The sequence below is a fragment of the Cavia porcellus genome, unplaced genomic scaffold (assembly GCF_034190915.1).
Source record: "Cavia porcellus strain 051 isolate PalLab524CR breed Dunkin Hartley unplaced genomic scaffold, mCavPor4.1 scaffold_17, whole genome shotgun sequence".
NCBI classification, from domain to species: Eukaryota; Metazoa; Chordata; class Mammalia; order Rodentia; family Caviidae; genus Cavia; species Cavia porcellus.
This window is the reverse complement of record NW_026947500.1, coordinates 53,521,552-53,541,334: the sequence shown is the minus strand read 5'-3', so window position 1 is coordinate 53,541,334 and position 19,783 is coordinate 53,521,552. Positions and strand designations below refer to the sequence as shown.

The window sequence follows — 19,783 nt, the reverse complement described above, 5'->3', positions numbered from 1 at the left end:
AAGTGGACTAAGAAAATTAATTGATCCTGAGAATTGATGAGTTGCAGTAACATTAACTAAATGTATGGAAGTAGCTCTGGAACCATGGAATGAACAGAGGTTGGAAGGCTTTTGAGGAGCATACTATAAAAAGTCTAGAATAATATAAACAATGTGTTAAGAGTAATTCTGGTGAGGATCCAGAAGACAGGATCAGGGAACTCCTGGAACCTCTTCAAAATTGCTTAAGTGGCCATGAACAGAATACTGGCAGAAATATAAACAGCAAAAGCCATTCTGATGAAATCTCAGATGCAAATGAAGAATATGTTATTCAACACTGGAGTAAAGATACTCTTATTTTACCACTGCAGAGAACTTGAGTGCATTTCATCCATGACCTAGGGCTTAATGAAAGTTGGAACTCAAGAGTGATGAACCAGTACATCCAACAGAAAAAAATTCTCAGCAAAAGGTAGAAGGGGTTTCCTGGTTACTGTAAATGATTATGCTGAGATTTTGAAACAAAGGAATACTGTAATGATGCAATTTACAATTAAAAGGACTATACAATTATTTGAAAAATTAGCAACCTGATCACATAAGGAATGTGGAAGCACACAAGGGTGTAGCCAGATGTTAATTAGGAATCAGCATGCATACAAAGGAGCCAGTGATTAATTATCAAGACAGTTGTGGAGGATGGACAGAGAAGTTCTAGAGACCTTTCAGAGGTCTTGGGAGTTGCCCCTCTTATCACAGCCCAGAGCTCTGGACAAACAGAGTGGTTTCAGATGATTGGCCTGGGGATACCCTCCCTGGGCTTGTTGCCCCATGCCAGCAGGGAACTCTGCTCCATACATGCTGGTCAGTCTCCTCCTTTGCCACTCAGCCAAGACTCAAATGGCTCCAGGTGACACCTGGACCACAGCTCTGGCAGCCACAGTCAGTGAGCCTGGGGGATGCCCATGGTTACTATTTTGTTTCAGCGACAAAGGCATGGGACTTTCACAGAGTGAATGGAGCAGGCAGAAATGTGCTGTTGGAGTCGAGTTGTCTTTGCCGCCGCGAATCGCAACAGGGTAATTCCCAGGGGAGCCATGGGAATGTGATTGTTGGGCTCAGGAGCCCTGAGCTGTAGAGTGGGTGGCAACTCCAGCTGGGAGAGCTGTAGACTCTGCACTCCAAGCTGAGAGAGCAGCCACATGGCCCAGCACCTGCCTGTACCTGTCCAGGAGCCAACACATAGAGCAAAGATTGCTCTGGAGTTTGGTTGGTTAATTTATACCCAGCTGAGTTTTGGACTCATTTTGGACCAGTTACTTCTAGTAATGGGAATGCTTAATCTGTGGCTGTTCCACACTGTATATTGGAAACAGACAGGTTGATTTTACAGACTCCCAGTTAGGCATTTGCCTAGAATCTCAGAGGAGACGTTGAATTTTGGATACTTGAGCTAAAGCTGGATGATTTAAGACTTTGGGACTTGGCTCAGGAGGGAGACACGAGTATATTTTGCATTTGACAAGTACCTGGATTTGGGCAGGTTCAGAATGCTATAGATTGCATGTGGTTTAGTTGAAAAGATGATGGTGTTGGGAGGTGAGGTTTTACAGAAGATTAATGTCTTTTTTGTAAAACTGAATTAGTTCTCATAGGAATGGATTAGCTTTAGCAAAAGGAGATGATTATAAAGTGAGCCTGTCTCTGTTCCCTCTCTCATCCACACATTTCTGCTTGGTTTCACTTTTTCTGCCATGTTACAATGTAGCATAAGTCTCTGGCTAATATGGCTGCCCAAACTTTTAGTTAGCTCCTAGAACTGTAAGATAAGTTAATTTCTTTTTGTTATAAATTATTCAGTCTCAGGTGCAGAGTGATAGCACACAAAAAAAATGGACTATGAAGAACCCAGTAGTATAGGGAAAATCAACACCAGGCCCATTTTGAAAAGCTGAAGAGGGAGACTTGGAGAAGCCTAGTGACCACTTTGATCTGTATCTTTGTGACTAACACTAAGCCTGGAGGCCATGTGGAGATTTAAGAATGCAGTAAGCACCCAGCATAGCACCTTGCATACAGCAAATGCCCAGTAATGGTGTGAGTGGGAAGAGTTAATTTATTATTCAATTTCAAGTTATCTGTAGGCCAGTATGAAGCTTTGTAACCACCTTTAGTCACTTTGATCTTAACAGACACAGTTGGTAATGGAGCAAAATGGGATGAGAAGGAGGTAAACCTTGGCCAGACCTGGAGCTGGTCATATTCTGTGGTTTGCCAGGCAGTCCTCTCTGGATCTTCGTCACATGCACTCCTCATACCATGGCAGGTGGCCTCGAGGTCTCACACTCAGTCTCTCTTTCACCTCAGTGTATGACAGTAAATGAAACAGAGAGGCCCTCTCAGTCAGGAGACAGTGCAAAGGTGCCAATACTGTGATCCAAGAATTAAGATTCAGTTGGAAAATTTCAAAGCAACAGTCAGAAGAGAGAAACAGGCTTGGGGAAGGGGTAGAAGCTCTGCAGTGTTTGGAAAATCTGCTAGAGGAAATCTGTGTGGATTACAGCCCCTCCACATTACTTTTTGGATTGCTTACTAATCATGGAGGCTGTGTTCAAGGGCAAAAAAATTCCATCTTATTTGTCTTCTAATTACAGGGCTCAAATCTGTTTCTGAAGCCCATCAAAAGATCAATAAAGCAGAACTGAAATTGGGCTGTGATTCTAGAACCAAGCTCTTAAATCTTTTACTTTGCTGTCTTTCTCAGACTATCATAATGAGAAACTGTTTCTCCTTAGAGAAAACTTGTTTTTTAAAAAAGAATTGTTTTCAGATTTATTTCAACTTGGCATTCAACAGCATCCTGTCTTGGCTTTTCCTAGAACTTTTAATGAACAACGTATTTATAAAACTAATAATTCAATTCATTTCTGAAAACTTTAAAAAATGCTGGTGAATATTAGCCACAAGTTGAGGAAAACGTATGTTTCCTTTACATCAAAGGCTTATTTAGAGGATATTATGAAATGGTTTCAGCTGATATGAAACTATATTTTTGTGACTATCAATTAACAAAACATATTTTATTAATATGTCAATCAATAAAATAATTATATCAGTTATATATCAACTAATTTTTATTAATTCAGCTATGGAACTGGTAAACAAAGCATAGAATTAGCTGAGACAGACAACAGGATTTAATGTAGACTTTACATTTCTGTATATTATTTTGAATTTCAATTTTGAGATGAATTAAGGAAAGCTCAAACATTAAAAACATAAGAATAGGCTAAGTTTTTAAGAAGGTTTTGCAAAGTATTCAATCGGTAAATTCTGTTTTGCTAAATTGTACTTAAGATGCCAATGAGGAACACTTGTAAACCACGAAGTCACATTATTTTAAAAGAAATGCATTATCAAGGAAAGAGAAAAGATGAATGAACCTTATATTCACATTGCTAAGCGAAGTAAACCTATCAGAAAACAGTACATACCACCTAATCGGAAAGATACAATGTTTTGAAAACAGAAAGTCACTGGTGACCATTAGGGCTTGTGGATGAGGAGCTGAATGGCAGAACACACAGGACCTGCAGGGTGGTGAAAGTGTTCTGTATAGTGCAGTGAGTGGCGGATACCATTATACCCTCATCCAAACAGTGTCTGATGCCGAGTGCAAACCCTCATGTGAACTGTGGATGCTGGCCTTACCTCCATGTAGCTCATCAGTGGTGACTGAAGTGGAGGGTGCTGGTACCAGGAAGGATATGCATGGGATATACAGGGGAAATTTCTGTGCAGTCTGCTAGAGGCTGCTGCAGGGCTGTGTGAACCTAAAAATGCTCTCAAAACAAAGTCTACTTGTTAGGCAAGTATAAACCCCCCTGAAACATGGACTGAATTGGAGGAAAGAGAGAACTGAGAGTTACAAGGGGCAAAATGAGGAACCAGCTCACCTAGCAGCTCAAGAGGCGTGTAGAGGTCGGGTGGTCTGTCAGCTGGGAGGATCCAGGCACCAAGAAAAAGAGCAAGAGTTGATGATGAGCGACTGCACACTCCGTCTCCTGGTTCTGGCTGCCTTTAGCTGACAGTGGCCTTTAGTCTTCCTTCTTTGGGGTGAATTTAATGAGATTTCAGTGGCTGCTAAGGTGCTAATGAGCTCAGTGAGGGAATTTGAGGCTAGTTTGTCATGGGTCAAGATAATTGCTTGGTGAATAGAAAGTGTGTTTATGGACAGAGTAGTGAAGGAAAAATATGAAATAAAGGAGAAGTTGTACTCTTTAAGAAGCTCTTCTGGTATCTGCTAGCATCTACTTCGAGGTCAGTCTAGGAAGAGGCTCCAAGACAGATTGGGGAGGAACATGGGAGAGATCACTCCCACTGGCCCCTTGGAGATGTTTTATCACATTTGCCCAGGAGGGTCTTTATGAAAGAGAAACAAATGAATTTCCCAAGCTTCGCAGCTCTGTAGCTAATTGCTCTCTGGGGTTATCTAGATCTCAAACTCACATAAATGCTCCAAAGACAATGCTTATTAAATTTCATCTTGATGGCCAGCTCCTCCAATATCCTAAGGTTAATCAAAATGTTTTCTGGTAGCTCTTGATGAAGAAGCTCAGCGCAGCAGTGGAGCATAGGATCGGGAAGCGCTACTAACCCTCTCCCATCCCCTCATTGAACCTCTTTAGCCAGAAATACATTGAATTGACAGCAGGTTATAGAGCCCCTACTATGTACTAAGCACTATACTCATACATGCATATGTATATGTGCATGTACGTATGTCTGCATGTCTACTTATCAAATCCTTCATAATTTGCCTTGCAGAGGAGGAAACAAATTCAGACTAGATAAATTTTTCAAAAATTGACAGATAATATTAGGGATTGATCCAACTCTTTCTCTAAGTGATTCCTTTGTACCAAACTCTGTGCCTAATCAGTTAAATGACCATGTAATCTCTTGTGTATTTTGCATATAAGTTTCTCCTGTCAGATGTACTACTTTTGCCCTGTTTGATACCATAGCTGCACTTGAATGTATAGCACATGCGCTTATCCTCAGTTATACGTCCATGCACTGACGTGTCCAGTGGGAACTTTCAATTCATTAGCCAACTTCTTTCTATAGGAACCTACTCTTTTATTCCCAGAGAAAAAATTGAATATTAGGTATTTTCCTCTTGTGAGACTGAAAAATACTTATTCTCATATGGCACAGTGAAGTAAATATCAAAATGTAGGACTTTCATTCTATGAAAAATCTCCATAGTTGTGAATGGTGGGGGAAAAACAGGATCTGATTCATTTGACTTTTTAAAGGAAGGAGAGAAATCACTGATTCATCCAGTGTACAAATATTTATGTATTTACTGGAAACTAGTTCTCTTAATTCAGTTGTTTATTTTCACTGACTAATGACAAACTATACATATTAATAGTTTACAATGTGGTATTTTGATACAAGCTTACTTAGAAGAATATTTTTAAAAGGAGAATGATTAAATCAATATAAGTGCCCCTACTTATCTTTTCTTAAGCACCTAAGCACTTGGCCATTAGACCCCACCTTCCAATGGGGCTCTACCGCACACACCACAGCAGCACCCCCTGGGATTGGGTTTTGCCATGCAGACATCTGGGGGAACACTCAACAAACCTCCCTCTTTGTTCAGTTTAAGTTATTTTGGCCATTTTTGGGGTCTTATGGAATTTCAGGACTATTTATTTCTGTGAAAAAGAATATTGAGATCTTTATAAGAATTATATGGAATCTTCATGTCCCTCTGGGGGAGGCACGGATAGTTTTACAACATTAATTCTTGCATTTCACAAACATGGACATATTTCCACTTAGTTGTGTCTTTTTCAATATTGTTGATCAAACTTTTTAGTTTTTCCTGTATAGATTCTTTTTCATTTTCTTTGTTAAATTTATTTATTTATTTTTGGTTCAGTTTTAATGAGATTTTTTTTAGTAGAAATTCATTGAACAAGTCATTTGAGCTGTTGATTTTAGGGTAAAGAAATAGTGCTTACTTTTTGTGTTGATTTTGCGTTCCAGAAGATCCCAAATTTGTATAGTAATTCTAACTGTGTTTTGGTGGAATATTTTAGCATTTCCTGAATAAAAGTTTGTGTCATTTGCAAACAGACAACTTCTTTTTTTCTGTCTCAGATGTCTTTTTCTTGGCTAAGTGCCCTGGCTGGGGTATCAACTACTAAGGTGGACGGAAGTAGTGACAGAGAGCACCCTGGTCTTATTTCTGTTTATGATGGTATGGCTTTTAACTACTCATCGAGTTATTATCAGGTGTGGACTCCTGTTGTGTGGCTTTTATTGTGTTGAGGTACATTCCTTCTATACCTAATTTTCATTATCATGAAAGGATGTTAAATAAAGTCAAATGCCCTTTTAAAATCTATTGAAATGACCATGTAACTTTTGTCTTTATTTTATTACTGTATGTGTTGAATCATCTTTTATATCATATTAAAAATGTATACACACTTCAGGAAAAGAAAAATCTGTAGAATATTTTTAGTATTAAATTTATTGAAACATCTCAAGATTAACACGTTACCTTTGACCTTTACAGTACAAGAGGTGCTCAGAGCAGTCCTGTTAGCTTCCAGACATTTATTAGTGTGGTGACCTGCGGCTTGGATAACCTTGTTTGTTGAGATTGTTGCATGTGGATTGCCAATTTCTTCTCTAAGGGCCATCAGTCTAGTGGGTTTTCTAATAATAAACAACATCCTTCAGGATCTCCATATGAGGGTAAAAAATATCATACTATTTCTCTTAAAGCTGAGTATACATTTTTTGGCTCTCTCGGTCTCTGTCTCTCTTTCTCTCTATCCCTCTCTCTCTCTCTCTGTCTCTCTCTATCTCTGCTTGTGTGTCTGTCTGTCTGTCTCTGTCTGTGTCTCTCTCTCTCATCTATCTATAGTTATTCCCAGGATATTCCTAAATAATTCTGCAATATCTTTCAAGCTTGGGAAAATAATGTCCCTTCTTAAAGGTTTCACTTTTTTCAGGTCCTCCTGGTACACACTGATATTTGACTCTTATTAGTCTGTCAACAGTCAGGGCTGGTTCCACGGACCTCGAGGTAACACACTTCTTATAAGGGCATTGCTTCTCAAGGGGCTAATAAATATTTATCACGTAAGGAGAAAAAAAGAACTAGCAAAAAGAAAATTCTATGACACTAGCTTTGTTAGACTGTATTCCTATATTCTGAAGTTCAGGTATACTTTTTTAAACTAATCATTTGGGAGTTGCTATAACATGTTTCCTGGATTACACAGTAACTATGTTCGTTTGTTCAAGGTGGTCTATCTTCTCTGCCACAATTCAGAAGAACAATTCAAAAGTTTTAGAGAAATAAAAATATTGACTTTATTAGACTTGTTCTGCACACACATGAGGCAGGAAAGACAGTGTGTACAAGTCTGTAAATCTCATTTCTCCTGAAACTAGACGAGTGCATCTGGCTTCTCCTTCTGCAGGATGTTCCCTTTGAAAGTCTCCAAGGGAAATGCAGATAAATGGACACTTAGGACACATCCAAACCATCTCAGAAAATTTATACTGAAGTTGGTGTTAATTCCTATAGGCCTTCCAAAGGCTTGACATACTGGAAAAATAGCTTTTTTACATTAAGATTATCTTAAGTCTTCATATAGCAACTTTTACTCTATGAGTAGTTGATGATCTTTTCTTTGGATTTAGGCAACATTTCTTAATAGTTCAGCTTCAGCACAAATCTTGTCTGAAATTTCCAAAAAAAGCTAACATTTTCAAATGTTTTTAGAAGCCCAACATTTACAATTTTCACAAATAATTTGTGTTCCTAACAATGCCAAAAATTGAATAAAAACTACCAGGAGACCAAAGGGGATTACTTATAAAATATATGATTTGTTGGAAGGAGCACCTTTAAAAACGCCTTCAAATCAGACAGCATTGTAATGAAAGTGGATAGTTAGCTGGTATTAATTAAAACCCATGGTGATCTTTAGGCACAACAGTAATATATATCACTATGCTATGCATAATAAACTGGTATCAGTCTATTATAGCTGGGGTGTTTATTCTGAGAAAAATGGGAAATTCAGAAATTAGATGGTGACCTGTCCTATCAGTGCTCACATTGGTTGCCTGTTGTTCCACACAACATAGAGTGGATGCACTTGGTGTAAATTCGAAGACAGAGGAACCACACACGGGCTCACAAGGTAGGGAAAGTGGGGACCCAGCCTGTGCCACACTGCATCATGGTCAGTTATACTTGCGTTGTCCATTCTTCTGGACCCTTCCTTCATTATACCACCATGATTCTTACAAAAGATTTAAAATCTGATTTGCAAGCCAGTCAGCCAGTCTTTCTGGTAAGCCATGCAAGCCAAGTCTGAAAAGTCAGATAGCACCTCCCGTGAGCCTAAGAGCCCATGGCCTGGGAATCTAGGACCCCCAAACCCCGCAAGCAACTGACTGGTTCAGAGAACATGCTGAGTTGACAGCAACTGAGGCATGAAAAGCATCTGAATGCTCTTGTTGTTTGATTGACTTTGCATGCCTGGGGCCAGTGGTGTAAGCATCTGTTGGGAGGATGACCGTATGCAATAGAGCAAATGTGGGGATTTCCTTCTACTTTGTTTTTGAAACCCAATATTGTTCTCACTGTCTTGTTTTTGCTTTATTCAAGGTCTTGTTTTGATTAGTTTTATTCTGTTTTGTTTGGTTTGATTTTGATATACTTGATGGAATGGACAACTATTGTTAGGATAACAAGATATATTGCAGTAGCCATTGCTGTTTTCCTATTGTCCTGCTTCAAAGTTCTGCAACAATTTCACCGCTTTGTTTTGATTGGATTCATTCTGTTTCATTTTGTTGGGTCTTATTATCTTTAAAATAAAATAAAATAAAATAAAATAAACTCTGATTTGCTTACAGTGATGTACTGAGTGTGAATTCCTGGCTCTCCTGCTCCCAGCATCACTTTTACCCCATTCTTGCTATTCTGTTTGAGTTGTGCTCAGTAAGCTGCCTATCACCTCGGTCTGGCATCTTTTTTAGAAAACAGCTCCACAGCAGTATTTGGTCCAGGTGCTGAAGGAGCACGTGGAGGGCTTGAGGTCATTTGGTGGCTGATGCTCAGCAGCCAGGGTCCCCTGCAAGTCCTGGCCCTGAAAGGTCTGCTTGCAATGCACAATCACTTCCGGTAGGTGGCAGCAACGTCCCACGGGGGGTCTGAGCCAGCGAGCTCCTGCAGAGAGAACGGTTTGCTAATGTGCTTATCTTAAATACAATCATGCTTGAGTTTTTAGACATTTTTTACTTTAGTTCTTCAGTGTCAGAGTAAATGAATGAACGCACTGAGACCAATAGCCCGATTTCCCAAAGTGGGAGTAGAAATCTGGTCCTCTTTCTATGTGCTTTTCCTCTTGTATATATTTTAAAAGATCCCTGAAACTTTTAAATGCAGCTTTATCTTGGATCTATTAGGGCCATCTGGTAAAAGACTTTAGAGATATATCAGGCTGAAATTTTTACTAGTTGCTAGTGGAGGAAACACAGACTGAGATGACTTTTCAAACTCCAGTTGAGATCAAGGTAATATTTTACTGCTAAGCACTTTTGGACTTTCTTTTGGGTTTTACTTCAAAGACAATTCAAATATACTCATTAAAATAGCTGTGCTCAAATGTTAAACGAATAAATAATGTTCACTTTAAAAACAAGCTCAGTTTTAGGAGAATCTGTCAGAGAGCACACTCTAAAGTGCACAAGATTCTAGCCAGATAAACTTTCTGTGTCCAAATGTTGACTTTACTTCTAAACACTGAATTCTCCATAGAATTTAGTCACCATGTGTGCTGTTTTCTTTGCTAACATTTAACTATTACGTTTATTAGTCAAGATGCTCTAGAAAGATAAACCAGTAAGAGGCGTGTGTCCACAGACAAGAGAGCTGACTATGGGATTGGCTTGTGAGCCTGTGCTGACTGGAACACCAGGCAGGTGTAGCCCAGCTCGGCCCAGGCATGATGACCTGGGAATCAGGGTTCCATGGTGGACTGGACTCTGTCTGAGAGGACCACCCAAGACTCTGGGGGCTCAAGAGTCTGGAGGATGGGACCCCAGAGCTCTGATGCCCAAGGGCAGGGGAGATGGATGTCCCAGCTCCCGGGAGACTGACTGGTCTGTCTTCTGCCTTTTTGTTCCACCTGGGGTATTGTGCAGGCTGGATGCTGACTGCCTACTTGGGAGGGGGAGAGGTTTTTCTGACTGAGTCCCAGATTCCAGTCCTGAATCTAGCAGAGGCGTCCTGACCAGCCTACCTAGATGTGGAGATAGTCTTTAAGCCACTCTGAGTGACACCTAAATTAACTGTAACAACCTCTTAAAAAATTGCAGGTCACATTTAAACAATGGTAAGTACATTCACATTGTTGTGTGACATGTCTGCTTTGATGCTTTTTGATATTCACTTTAATCCCATAGTTTTTTCTTTTAATTTGAGACAGGGCCTTGCTTTGTAGTCCATGTTGTCCTTTCACTCACTGTATTGGTCAGATTGGATGTGATGAACTCATCATCTTCCTGCCTCAGCCTCCTGAGTGCTGGAATTATAGGCATGCATCACCACATTTGATTTTCAAACTTGAGGTTTTAAAGTAAACGTATTTAGAAAGTACAGCTACCCAGGTAGATATAATAGAGTGACTTCTTATCTCATTCTTAAATTTCTTGTAAGATGGTGTGACAAATATGTTGCATTTTGAACTCTCCTTTTTCCTTTCTGATGCAGACATTGCTAATTTGTAGTTTGTTCTTCATCCTTAAGATATCTCCACTAATAAAAATATACTTTTAAAAAGCCCCATCTTGTTTTCTATAGTCATTATCACTGTAATCAAAATTGACAAATGAGCTGTTGGTAGCTCATAATTATGAGTTAAATCTTGTATTCCCCAGATATTATTTGAACCAGATGTCAAAATTCTTTTATAGTTGGTTGGCTCAACTCTCTCAGTCCAGTGTTTCCTGGGCGGCTTTATGTTTCTCTTGACTTAAATATTTGCAACTGTTTTATGGTCACAGTTGATTCTGGGAGTCGCTGACCTCTTTTTCTTTCTGTGGTCCCAGTTATTAAATTTCTTTCCCTAAATTAAGCACATTACCGTTTACAGCAAGGATCTCAGCAATTGTTTTCCTTCATACTCAAGATACTGCTGTCACTTATTTATTTATTTTCAGACTAAGACTGCTAACTTTTCTTTCCTTTCTTTTTCCCTTTTCCTTTTCCTTTTCCCCTTGAAATCAAATGGATTCAAATTGATTAAGACTGCTAACTTTATTTCCATGAGTTAGGTTCTCTGTCTCTCTCTCTCTCTCTCTCTGTAAACTTTGTCAAGAAAACACTTCAAGAACCTGAAAATCAAAATATTAACATCGTAGACTTCCAGAGCACCAGAGACCCTTGGGAAGCAAGCCCAAAGTGCCCGGGCCCACAGGCATTGACTGCGTTGCTCACAGTGACACTTCTAGGAAGGGACAGTGCTATGAGTGGCAGCTAGACCATAAAGGGAAAATGAATCATTTGCAGCACCATAAAGATGAATCACAAGACCAGTCAGGTAGAAAGGAGAGATGCTCCGTGGTCCTGACCCAAGAGACAGAGTTATCAATGCTATCAGTTTGCATTTATTGAAGGATTTCTGTTCATCAGGCACTGGGCGAAGGCTTTATTTTTCACCTCTTATTTAATGATCCAAACCTTTTGAGGTCCCCAGGGAGGAGCCTGGAAAGGTGGCTCTGAGGTTGGGCAGTTGGCCCCTTTCCACTATTACTCCAGGGAACAAACAGTGCTCCGAATGTGTAGCTGTGATAATTGCTGGGCTTTTACATTAAACCTGGAGAGAGAGACAGAGACAGAGATGGGGAGAGGAGCAGAGAATAGAGCAGAGGATAGAAGGGGAGGAGAAGGGAGGGGATGGAAGGGGAGGAGAGGGGAGAGGTGAGGAGAGGGGAGGAAAGACGTGGCGAGGAGAAGAGAGGAGATGAGACAGATCTTTATGAGGGAGAAGTGGCAGCCTCTGTCCATTATCCTAAGGAACCCTTACAGATCGCTTGACAGACTGGCTAACAAAGGGGCAGGGATTCCAGAGGCAGGGGTTACTATTTACCTGAGACTAGTGTATAAAAAGCAATTGATGGAACCAAGAACCAGCCATAGAGCAGAAGAAAAGATTGACAAACAGAAGCTTTCAGAAGACGTTATAGGCACAAAGCAGCCAGTAATTTTTCTTTTGTGGCATAAGATCCCAGGACACTTCAGCCTAAAATAAGTAAGTCCAACTGATTCCTCTGCCTCATTTATCCGGAAAAGGACAACTGTAAAATTTCAGCCAGTGTCAACTCTTGTCTGTCTGGAATGAATCAATGTGTTTGTGTAAATAGTATCCTTCAAATAGTGCCTGTTACATAGTAAGTACTAAATAACTGTTTGTGATTGCATTATTAATATTACTAGGGATTATATATTTTATTATTATAATAATAAGCAAATACTGGAATACCTGCTAAGCCAAACATTATACTCCACTGTGAGCATAACATTCATTCAATCAGTATTTCTTGGATGTCCACATCTCCAGGACTATTGTAGGTGTTCAGATAGATCCATAAACAGAGCCCCCGTTCTGCCTTGGCAAGGTACACACTCTGTCAGGAGGATTTCATTAAGAAATCTTAATAGGAAATGTACCTTATAGCAATATATTTATGTCAATGAGCAGTCTTGGCTCTTCATGATTTTGATGCCCAATCAGAAACTTTGGAGAGATGTGAAATGGTTTAGCTTTTAATATGGTGAGTGACTGGAGGACCCACCTGGACAATTACAATTGGTTATAAGATTACTGGGCCAGTCAAATGCCATGCAAATGATAAGGTACCACATTTTAATCTCAGCAAAGAATCTTTCCTAGGCACTTCTTCCTGTTTATGCCCATTTATCTTTCTTTATTTTGATAATATTTTTGAGCCAGGTCTGTCTTTCTTAATTGCTAACTGTATATAGGCTTAACTACTGTGTTCAGAATGATCTGATCTGGTTCAGTGACATCAAAGTTGTTGTTTGTGAATCACTGGCTTTGTACGTGACAGCTCTTCCCTAGTTTTTATTGTCCAGGGAATTTTAATTTCTATTAGCTCTTGATCATCACGGTTCAGCTAGTTTCAATCCACTTTGAAACTCTTCTTCATAGCCCTTCTATTCCAAAGTGGTATGGATTGGGTGTGGCTAAAATCTCACCTTTCTGGATGCCTTGCACAAAAACTTACAATTTTTTTCTAGTCTTAAGCATGTATATAAATATAAATACAATATGTACACTTTTTCTCAGTTTCACAATTCAGCACAATGCATTGGTAGGCTGTTTGGCTTTCTTTCCCCAAATTGAAATATATCAAAAATGATAGCCCATTACACTTCATTCCTTTACCTAAGTCCTTACATTAAAGATTTATGAAGCATAACAATGACCAAGTTTTATTTTTTATCTTACTATGACTTCTATTTTTTTTTATTTTTTGGATACCTGGGATCAAACTCATGACCTTGTGCTTGCCAGGCAGCACTTATACTACTGAGCTATAACCCCAACCCTTATGACTTCTATTTTTAATTCAGAATGTCTAAAACATTCATAATGAATCCAATTCCAAGAGGACTTTGTAACCGATCTGATTCAAGCCCCTCTCTTCCCATTTGAGAAGTGAGAAGTGGCTTTCAACATTGCTTTTCAGGGCAGAATGAAACTGTAGGCACTGTTTCCCAGTTCTCAGTCACTCCAGACACCATTAAAGATCTCTCTCTCTCTCTCTCTCTCTCTCTCTCTCTCTCTCTCTCTCCCTCCCTCCCTCCCTCCCTCCCTCCTTCCCTTCCTGCCTCCCTTCCTCTCCTCTCTCTCTGAGACAGGGTCTTGCTATGTACCCCAGGCTGGCCTTGAACTCACTGTTTAACCCAGCCTGGGCCTGAAGCCATAGAGATTCTCCTACCTCAGCCTCCCAAGTCCTGGGATCAAAGAGATGTCATTTAGTCAACAATATATATAACATGCAGATTTAAAAGGGTGCCAAGAGATCACTTTAGGGCGACTTTCTCAGAGATGCTGCCTAGAAGGTGGCTGGAATTGCAGATGGGTATTAACTGAACCTCCAGGAAGATTCTGTTCTTAGAATAACACATACCATCTAATTATACCATCTAATTGACCATGGTGCTATTTTCTTTTAGATAGGAAACAAGCCCATGGCCATGGTGAGGAACAACACAGTGGTGACAAAATTTATCCTCCTGGGCTTTTCAGATCATCCTCAAATAAAGATTTTCCTTTTTGCATTATTTCTGGGAATCTACCTGCTGACCTTCCTCTGGAACCTGAGTCTCATCGTGCTTATCAGGATGGACGCCCACCTCCACACACCCATGTACTTCTTCCTCAGTAACTTGTCCTTCCTGGACATCTGCTATGTGTCCTCCACAGCCCCCAGGATGCTCCATGACATGATCGCCAAGCAGAGGACCATTTCCTTCACTGGCTGTGCCGTGCAATATTTCGTCTTCTGTGGGCTGGGGCTCACCGAGTGCCTTCTCCTGGCAGCCATGGCCTATGACCGGTTTGCGGCCATCTGCACCCTACTTCTCTACACGGCCCTTATGTCCCACACGCTTTGCTTAGAGATGGTGACTGGGGCCTACGTGGGTGGCTTTCTTAGTTCTCTGATTGAAACATACTCTGTCTACCAGCATGATTTCTGTGGGCCTAACGTGATTAACCACTTCTTCTGTGACCTTCCTCCCATCCTGGCTCTGTCCTGCTCTGACACCTTCGCCAGCCAGGTGGTAACCTTCATTGTGGGGGTTGTTGTTGGCGTAGTTTCTGTCCTTGTGGTCCTCATCTCTTATGGGTTCATTGTTGCTGCCGTCCTGAGGATCAGCTCAGCGAAAGGTAGGACCAAGGCCTTTGGCACTTGTGCCTCTCACCTGACTGCTGTGACTCTGTTCTATGGTTCAGGTCTTTTCATGTACATGCGACCCAGCTCCAGCTACTCCCTTAGCCGGGACAAGGTGGTGTCCGTGTTCTATGCAGTGGTGATCCCCATGGCGAACCCCATCATCTACAGCCTCAGGAATAAGGAGATTAAAAATGCTTTGAGGAAAGCTGTGGAAAGGGACCATGCGCGTTCTCATGGGCACACATTTATGTGAACTCACTGAGCTCACATTTATGTGAACTCATGGAGTAGGTCAATGGTGCTGATGTATTTGCATTCTTGGACCAGCTGATCTGCATGGTGATTTGTGTGTGTCTCCCTTCTGACTCTGCTATCCAGTTTATCTCTTGACTTTGAAAACAATTTGGTCATTATTGATTTCTAGACTAAACAACGTTATACAGATACTGATTTCAAAATTACCATTTATCAGAAAACTTTTCCATGACAAAAAAGATCCTGGAACATCAAAAGAGAGTTTGTATCTGCAGTGGGAAGTCTGAAACTATGCTAGCCCAGAATTAATGGTGGGGAGTCTTGTAGTACTTTAGAGGATAGTAATTTGAACCTTTTTCTCTTTGAGATTCTCAGATGCTTTCTTTAGATTACGTGAAGACCAGAGGGAAGGCACCCACTGTTGTTTGAGAATCATGACTAGAGCAAGTCACTGTGACTGATGGTAGTGTGTTAATGCTCTGTAGATGATCAAGAAAGTATGCTGATTTGAGCCAGATTGAACAAATGGGGCCACTTCTTGGTTGATTCAATGAAGTACACAGAAAGTGATCGCTATTATTTATTTGAATAAGCCAAGAAAGTTCTTGGTTAAGCCCCAGTATCACTTTTCATATTGACTTCAAAGTTTCTTAGAAGCCTAAGGAGGAACACACACTCATTTAGGATGAAAGGATCTGTTTTTATCAGGTTTCTCATAAGTTCTAGGGGAGGAATCAAAAAGAATGGTTTTTCTCTCAGATTTGCTAAAATTTTGCCCATTGTATCCTTGAGCTGACCACAGAGAACAGGAGCAAAGCTTTGCAACTGTGCTCTCCCTTGATATAAGCAAGTAAATAACATCTACCCATGTGCCCTGAGATAAGTTAATTAGACCCATTAATTAATTAACTGATTAATAAGTTAATTAGAACTGTACATCAGTTCTCTCAGCCTTAATGTGATGAATTAAATGGTACACAGAACCACTTAGAACATGCCTTTTTGTAAATTTAAAAAAGTGCTATTATTACTTCATAATAATTTACCACTATCCAAGGTGAAGAAATAGAAATCATCTTCTTAGTTTGGTAAAAAATGTAGCCTTTGTTAGCAGCTTTTTTGGTGCACTGGAGAGAGTGCTCAGGGAGAGAGCAGTGGAGTGGTTAGGAGTATTGAGTATTGCTTCTTAAGACATCTGACTTGTGATTATTAATCCAACCTCTGTTGTCTTTTAGGTATGGGGCCTTATGCAAGTTTCTTATAGGTTCTAGATGTTTCACCTGTAAAATGAAAGTAATAATTATTTCTACTTCACGGAACCAATAAAATAATGAAGTGAAAATAAATATGAGAAGTGCTTACTTAGCTCAGTGCCTGGAATATGGTAAAACTTAAGAAATGTTATCATATATTACTGGTTAATTAGTCAGTTCTGTATGAATCAACAATCCAATGTAATGTGCTAAGAAGAAGCAGTAACCTTGGAATGTCCTCTCCAACTGGGCTGTATCAAGATAAAGGGTTTATAGTAAGCCACATGTTAAATAAGACTTCCCAAAGAAGTGTATTTATTATGAGGCATATAAATGGATACACATTAAACAGCGTATTTTGGGCACTGAAGGAATCTGACATTTCATAGTTATTTAAATTAGGACAAGGCACAACTGTCTCCAGGGAGAGCTGGAGTGGACGAGACAGTTTAGTAAACAGCCACAATCCAGGGTGTGGCATTCATTTCTGAAACCTCCACAAATCTCCAGATGGATGGGAGTTATCCAAGTTCAGAATAGCTTGCTGCATAAGCCAGATACCATTTTCAGCTTCCCAAGAAGAACAAAGCTGCCAAGATTGTACTTGTGCCAGGGACACAGTTCCCCATCTGTTGAGGAAACCACACATAAAGACAAATAGCAACACAAAGTCTATTTGTGGAGACAGAAATCCAAGCAGCGTGGGAGACACGTATCAGCTCCAGCGGGTCCTTTTCAGGGTAGACACAGCCTGAATCTCTGGGCTCCAGCACTATTAATTTTCCACTCCAAGTTTTCCTTTCAGTGTCTTCCAAATTGACCTTCCTCCCTTCTAATAAATATTCTATTTATAAATTGATGAGTTGACACTGTTCCCTTCTTTTGATCAGTGTTCTTCTAAATTGCCTTTCTCATACATTTTATTTATAATTATAGACTGACTTCATGGTTTGATTTTAGAGTTTTTCAGACCCCTGACTTTGGTCCCTATGTATGACCAACATTCTTCCATTTTTTGTATGATCAGAAACACTCATAACAAAATAAGCATGCGTGAAGTAGTTTCTGGTGTATTAAACAGGATCCGATGTGATTTTGAACAGTTTTCTAAAGGCTAATAGTCTTAACTTTCCAATCTATTTGGGTTGTACTAGAGATTGAGCCTAAGACTCAAGTGTGCTAAGCAGCTGCTCTACCACTGAACTCCACCCTCAGCGCCCTTTTATTCTGAAACTTTTATTCTCCTCGCTTCCAGAACTGGACAAAATCAGAGTTTACTTATTCTGTGATCATCCATACAGATAAAGAATCATTTGTATTTCACTTAACCTGTGATCAGATAATTGATCAGATCACCCTGCCCTAAAACTGAGCATGGAAGACATGAGTGTCTTGCACAAAAGGAGACATGCCGAGTGCTGTAGCATTTCCCATCAGATCAACTGACCATTTTTCTGAATCTTGGTGTCTACTTTCCCTGGTGATAAACCAACTGTATATGTGAACTTTGCTGCATTTATCTCATCCTCCTTTTTCTCATGCTCCTCACTCTATTCTAATGCAGGCCAAACCCACTAGGTGCAGTGCTGCATATGAACCACTGTTTAATACAAGCAAAGGGAGCCAAAGCGTGCCTTTGCAATTGTGGCTTGGAACTTCTACAAACCAAATGTGTCAGCATCTCCCATCAGAGCTGCCAGACCAAATGGTTGGTGCGGTGTAGTTAAAAGAGAGACAGATTACACCCTTTGGTGAGACCACATTCTATAAATAAGTGGGCAGCCAGGTTTTGAAATAGAATTCTGATGTCAGATAAGTCTTCACTATGAGCATATGTGAATATTTGGCATGTATAGAATATCATTTTAATTTCATGTGGCATGTTTTGTGTTGTTCTAATAAAACCTCTTTTTTATGAAAAAAGAGGCTGTGTTTTCTCATCTTAAGAAATCCTCAGGAAGTAAACATGATCTATATTTAAAAAGACAACCATGAAGCAGACATACATTGAATTCTAGTTTATTTTCTACCAACTGTGAGCCAAGGAAGTAGCTTGGCAGAAATGCTGCAGCCCTCACCTTGACTTGTGTGGTTGGTAGCAAGACCTCATCGGGGCTGAGTTTTCACTGAGCAGTGTGCTGTGGGCCTAGTCAAGAACAGGCAGATTCACAGAAGTCCTGCTCCAGCCTCATCTCTCCTTATTTCCTGCGTCCTGTGGCAGATGCTATTGATAATTTGCTATGTGGTCTGTGATACCTGTACAAATGCCACTTTTTTTAGTACATATTTTTACCAAAAGGCAAATCAGGTACTTATTTCTTTTCTGTATAAAACTTCTGGTGTTGCTAGCTTTCAGTTTTCGGTAGGTTCTGAAATCATTTTTCATCACACTTACTGTTCTTGGTACGTTTCAAACAGAAAATCAGGCATGTAATTTTTCTACTTAGCCAGCTACTCACCTTTATAAAGAGTTCAGTTTGGCAATTATAATTTGCTGTAGCTCACTATTATGTTATAATTGATTTCATAATGAATAGATAATAATTATACATACATGTATAAACTCAAATGTGTTAAGCTTAATTGTCAATTTGCTTGGCTTGAGTAATGCACAGATCAGCAAAGCATACTTTCAGGTATGTACGGATAGGTCATAGGGAGTGACTTTAAGGACTCTGTCTGGTCACTAGTCCTTTGCTCTCTGGAGCTCTTCTCTCTGCTCTGCTTTCTTGTCACCATGACATGAGTGGCTTGCTGCATCATGCCCTTCTGCCATGTTGTTCCTGGCTTGCACTCAGTTGTCCATGGACTGACCCCTCTGAAATTGTGAGCCCAAATAAACTTCTCCCCTACAAGGGGGATATAAGTATTTTCCCCTAGAAACTAGAAAAACTGACCAATACAATATGTACGGGTTGCAGTGTGATGTTTGATATATGCATATAAAGTGGAATGATGAATCAAATGGATCAGCATGTCCATGTATATCCTTCTTTCTTTCTTTTGGGACTCAGTACATCCTATGTTTTAAATGAGTATACCTGAATGTTTATGTATAATATTCAGTGGGACTAGGCTCGGTCCCAAGAGGGCATGATAATACTGGTAGGCAGTGAAATTTTTGAGAGAATGAGTCAACCTGAAGGTCCTGAGGTCACTGAGGATATGCCTTGGAAGGGAACTGTGGTATTTCCATCTCCTAGTCTCTATTTCTTGGCTCGATGCTAATTTGCTCCACTACACACTCCAGACACTGC

At 40.0% G+C, this 19,783-nt stretch overlaps 1 protein-coding gene across 1 annotated transcript; it reads left to right on the top strand.

Annotated features, from left to right (window-relative positions):
* Window positions 1-14,311: 14,311 nt before the first annotated feature.
* LOC100731534 (olfactory receptor 5A2) lies at window positions 14,312-15,271 on the top strand. The gene has a single exon (XM_013146416.2). The coding sequence runs from the start codon at window positions 14,312-14,314 to the stop codon at window positions 15,269-15,271; it is 960 nt and encodes a 319-aa protein (XP_013001870.2).
* Window positions 15,272-19,783: the final 4,512 nt, after the last annotated feature.